The sequence below is a fragment of the Calidris pugnax genome, unplaced genomic scaffold, assembly GCF_001431845.1.
Source record: "Calidris pugnax isolate Ruff unplaced genomic scaffold, ASM143184v1 scaffold24, whole genome shotgun sequence".
Taxonomy (NCBI): Eukaryota; Metazoa; Chordata; class Aves; order Charadriiformes; family Scolopacidae; genus Calidris; species Calidris pugnax.
Genome location: NW_015090922.1, coordinates 22,206,161 through 22,211,261, shown reverse-complemented (window position 1 = coordinate 22,211,261; position 5,101 = coordinate 22,206,161). Strand labels below are relative to the sequence as shown.

At 41.2% G+C, this 5,101-nt stretch overlaps 1 protein-coding gene across 1 annotated transcript in view; it reads right to left on the bottom strand.

Annotated features, from left to right (window-relative positions):
* The window catches only part of LOC106892917 (ligand-dependent nuclear receptor-interacting factor 1-like), a 5,567-nt gene extending 1,508 nt beyond the window's left edge, over positions 1–4,059 (bottom strand). The window contains exons 1-2 of the mRNA XM_014950485.1: positions 3,930–4,059; positions 444–1,519 (exon numbers count right to left, since the gene is read on the bottom strand). Coding sequence (XP_014805971.1) covers positions 444–1,519; positions 3,930–4,059 — 1,206 coding nt within the window. The remainder of the gene's footprint in view (positions 1–443; positions 1,520–3,929) is intronic.
* Between the last annotated feature and the right edge of the window lie 1,042 nt (positions 4,060–5,101).

The window sequence follows — 5,101 nt, the reverse complement described above, 5'->3', positions numbered from 1 at the left end:
GGGGGGTTCGGAACTAGATGATCTTTAAGGTCCCTTCCAACCTAAACCATTCTATGACCCTGTGATGACTTTTTCTGATCGATCATTATTTAATTTAACTATTAATTATTTATTTTCTTTTTAATTGGTAAAGTCTTAAAGACCTGCAAGCCTTACTTTGATTTACTCTGCAGTGATTGTCCCCACTGGAGTTGTGTCTGCCACTCATCTTGCACAGCACTTGTCCTGTTATAAATATGCTGAATAAAGCACCTTGCATTCAGCCATATCTAAGGGGAAAGTAATTTACTGTCCATACATAGACATTCATAGATCCATTCATCTAGGAATATAGATATACATAGATCATCATAGATTACTACCTGTTGTCTTTGCCCAGTAGAATAGGACCCCTGCTTGGGCTGAGAGATGGTAATCATCCCGTGTGAAGATAAACGTGTTGCATTTGAAGTTTTATCTTGCGGTGCGGCGGGAGCAAGGGTTGTAAGAGGGTTTATGTTCTGTTTTACAGCATGAGCTCTAGACTGCAGTGGATGTGGAACTTTGATCGTGCTATCATGGATAGCACTACATGGAATGAGCCAAACTGTGGTCTGCCTAAGCAATGCAACACAGCCATGTATTTTCATTTCTGATGTCAGATCTTCATGCGTCATTACATACAGAATGTAGACTTGCCCATCATATATCACTACAGCATTTCCCTTAAAGAGAGGAATTTCCAGTTGCTTTCCAATAGGACTGGTAGATGAAAGTGGTACCATATTCTTATAATCCTTATTCTTGATATTGACCAGTGATTTTAAAATTCCCGAAACAACACTGTTAGATGACTTTAAAATAAGAGGATATGATCTTTCTGACTTTCTGTCTGGTTCTTCTTGTTCAAGCTTTTTCACTGGTGTTATCTGGGAACACTTCACATCTTCAACTAGTACATCAGGACTGGAACAGTGTCTTTTTAAGTTTGGGCTGGTTGGTATTGAAGACTTTCGAAAATTGTCCCAAAAGGGGCTGGAAACCTGTTCCACCTTTATTACTGGCCATATGTAAGTTACAGTTGGTATTTCTGTAGCTTGCCTTATTTCAGAGACATTTTTAGCTCTGGATGACATTACTTGCTGCATTTTAGGTGGGAAAGATGAAAGTGGTATGGATGTGATTTTGGCTTCAGGTGGTATCTCTAGATCATGTTTTAAAATTTGTGCTTGAGGTTCTTCAGTAACCTTAAGAAGTTCAGAGATTCTTGAAACTGATGCTGTGTCTTCTTGGTCAGCATGAGTTAGTGAGAGGCATCCTGGAAGAGAGTGCTTTTCAACTGAGGTTTCATTACTCTGAGCACTGAAAGCTGTTGAGAAATTTCCTGTCTCAGCAGAGGTCATGCCAACACTTTCTAGTGTGTCAAAACTTCTAGTAGAAAAATCTTCTTCACCTTTCAATTGCTGACACTGTAGCATCAGAGCAGGTGTAGTACTGGCTTCTGTCTTCAGAAAAGCATTATGGTTTGACTTAATGTATTCTGTTTAGACAGATGAGCTACTGTGATCGTGCAGTTGTATACATTGGAAAGACTTCCAGAGGAAAGAGAATGAAAAAGAGTTTCAGCATGTCTCATCTATCTCTTTTCTGAAGGGCTTCATTTATTCAACCTGATACTTAAAATAAAAATAGAAATTAATTAAAATGTGATTATCTACTTGTAAATGCACAGAAAGTGATTTTTTCTAGTTAACTCAAAATAAATAAATTAAAAAATAGAAATATATTTGTGATTTAAGTATTAACTCAAGTTCATCTATCCAGTAGGATTTTTCTGCAGTAATAATTTGTTGTGAAATACTTCCAATTTCAAATTAAATTGGCAATGACTTTCTGCTCACTTCAGTAGGCATTTGCTCAATTGTGCAAACTACTGGTGGACAGGATCTATTTTGTTTCAATGTAGTATTCCCTCAGGTAAGAAGATGCAATCTTAGATACAATGCCATTAAAATCAATACACATTTCTAATAAAAATGGCCTTGATCAAAGACCTTGAGAATCAGTTTTGTACTTTGCTTGCAGAATTATTTGAATTCAGCAGTCACTCCTAGCTTACACTACTCTCAGCTGTAGCAGAATCAGACCCATGATGTCACAGCTTTTAATAAAGTCTTAATAAAGATTTAAAGATAAAAATAAAGATTTAAAAAATCAAGGTCAGATGCTTATCTGACACATATCAAGACCTTCTAAGCAAAGGTGCAATTCTGAAATGCTAAACAACTGTAAGTATATAGTTGAATTTACAGTAGAAGGAAACATGAAATTTAAATTTGTATCATGAGAAAGGCAAAGATTCTTAAATGGATTAAAAAACAATTTAATTTTGAATTAACTGATCCTATTCCAATTGTTATATTCTCCTAGGAATAACCTACTTATCTTAGCACTACAGACTTGATTTTGTAGAATGTAAACATAAACACTTTACTTGCATGTCACTCACACAACGCTAAGGTGTTTCTTAGTCCTCCTGAATATCAAAAAACACAGTGAATTCTCACCTCCATAACCGAAAAGGTTCTGCTATTTAAGTTACACAAAGAAATATAATAAAGATAAGTTCAGTGAGCCTCTCTTTAGGATCATGTAAATTAACCTTCCTGAGTCCTTTTAACTAGTAAAAATGGATAAATTGAAACATAAAATGAGATTTCCTCCTCATCTAGGCTGTACCTCCTGCATTTATGGTGCATACATCTAGATGTAATCACATAATTCCAGGAGTCTAATCAAGAATGATTAGAAATAATTATATCAATTGTCAACAAATTATTTGAATAATTGATTGCACGTATAGGATAAGTGAGACTTTCTGTAAAAGCAGAATGTAAATCCAATTTTTCCTTTGCGTTCTCTAATGAGTGGTTTTTTTGGTTTTTCACTTCTGATTTTAGGCATTCTATCTACATGCAGCATTGCGATGTGATAAAGCTAAGACAGGTCTCCTGCCCAAAAAAGTCTCTTATTGGCCTCTGCATTAGCATTTGCACTCTTTTCATTAGCCCTGAGTACTGGTCCACTAAATATTCATGTTCTGCTGTGCAACCAAAGGAATAGTTCCTCCAGAGTGATTGCTGAGTAATAAGGAATTTACTAATACCTTTCTAGCAATGGGAGAGTTTCCACAATATCCCTAAACAAAAGTAAAAAAAAGAATCCCAAGGACACGAATAGTTGACACAGATCTTAAAAACCAGAAAGCCTCAGAAACACAGAGACAAAGCAATTTAACTGAAATAAAAAAGGGAAGAAGAAAGGTTTGTGGTTTTGAGGCAGAGAAATCCTAGTTAACTGTGAAACTAGTTGAAAAACAGATAAATATGGCTGCAGAAGAGAAAGACTCCTTGATTCTCAGAAGCCATGACTCTCTACTGTGAAGGTTCTGAATCGATTGATGTAGTGATAGGCCTCATTGCTCTAGGCTCAAATTTTGCTCTCTAGAATCCTATGTGCCATTTAAAGACTTTCCAAACAGTTGTCATTGCCAAAAAAATCCCACTGAAAGCAAAAAAAAAAAAGAAACAACATTTGCTTTATAGATCTGAACTAAGATGTCACTGCTATAGGCAAGTTTTCTGAGTTCACAGACTGCCAAGGTGGCTCAGAGAGATGCGAGCTGCCCCATTCTTCTTGCAGGTGCCCAAAAGCTTTTTGAGTATCAGCACTTAAAGTGGTTTAGTTTCTTGTTTCACAGACGAGCGCACTTTGTGCCACTACCACTGAATAGTGCAGAGGATATATTTTTTGCTGTGTTCATCACAGAGGTGTCAAGACACATTTATGTATTGCAACTGGAAGAGCAGGGAATGAAACCTAGATCTCTGACAAATTTTCACTGTCCTGCTGGTGCTAAACTTGTGGCCTGTGAGCTTGGTATGACTCGCCCGAACAATTGTTCTGGCCTATAACCTGCTCCATGAAGGAGCCAGTGGCAGGTCTAGTGAAATATTTGTTAGTGGCAGCACAATCCCAGCCACCATCTTCCCAGGGCAATTCAGCAGCACTCCAGGACATGTGTGTACACATATGCAGCACGTATTGCACATGAATTAAGCCTGGTAGTCCTAGACTCTGATCCAGGCATGTCTGCATGCAGCAGTTTTTTCAGTAATCCTTGTGAATGTTTACAAGAGCTGAATAGTCACCTCATGAAATGCACCATTCTATTGCACATTCTATGTGCTAAAGGTCCTTGTAGCCCAGTCCCTGTCTCTGACTGTGGCCAAAAGTGGAGGTCCAGCTATAATTCAAGAAGAGGACACGCACATGGCGGTACTTTCTTGAATAACCCCTAGACTCCAACAGTCAGAGGTGCAAGGCCTTCCTATGCCAGCAATGACTTCTCACTGGATTTTCTCCTAGCACCGCGCCCTACTGTGCCACACCACCCACATCCATGGCAGCTTCTACCCCACAGCAGTGCCCGGCTGGGTCACATATAGCTACAAAAGTTCCTCAGTCCCACAGTTTTGGGAACAAACTCTGGCCATCCCAGTAAGGCTGGTGTGTGCTGGGCTGGGCTGGCAATGGTAGGAGGGCGTGCGGTTTAGTTACCATTACAGTCCGAGCGCAGGTGCCATGCTAGATGAATAACTGCCGACTGCTCCAACCGCTGCCAACTGTGAAGAACCTTAGAGACCCGGAGGGCCACCAGCGCCGGTACCGGACACCAACTGCTGCTGCGCAAGAAGGAGTTTCAACGGCCACTCCAGCACCAGGTTCTCCTGGCCCCAGCCGCCGCTGCCCGCCAGCACTCGGACTGTGCCCTGCACGGCTCTACCTGCCCCACCAACCCAGCCAGCCTTCCTTCTGTGCCCACCATCTTTCCTTACTCTGGGGCAGGGCCTTTCATGCCACTTGTACCATGGTGCAAACACCCGTGTCCCAGGATCCAGCTCCATTCGGCGTCTGCAGGGCCGCAGCAGAGGGGTCCCCACTGCCCGGGGCTGGCAGCTTCCCCTGGGGCTCACCGGACTCGCACTCCGGGTCCCTGCCCTGCCTGTGGGACGAGGGGTCCCCTGCCCCCCCAGGGGCCATACGCCACCCCGCCCTGCTG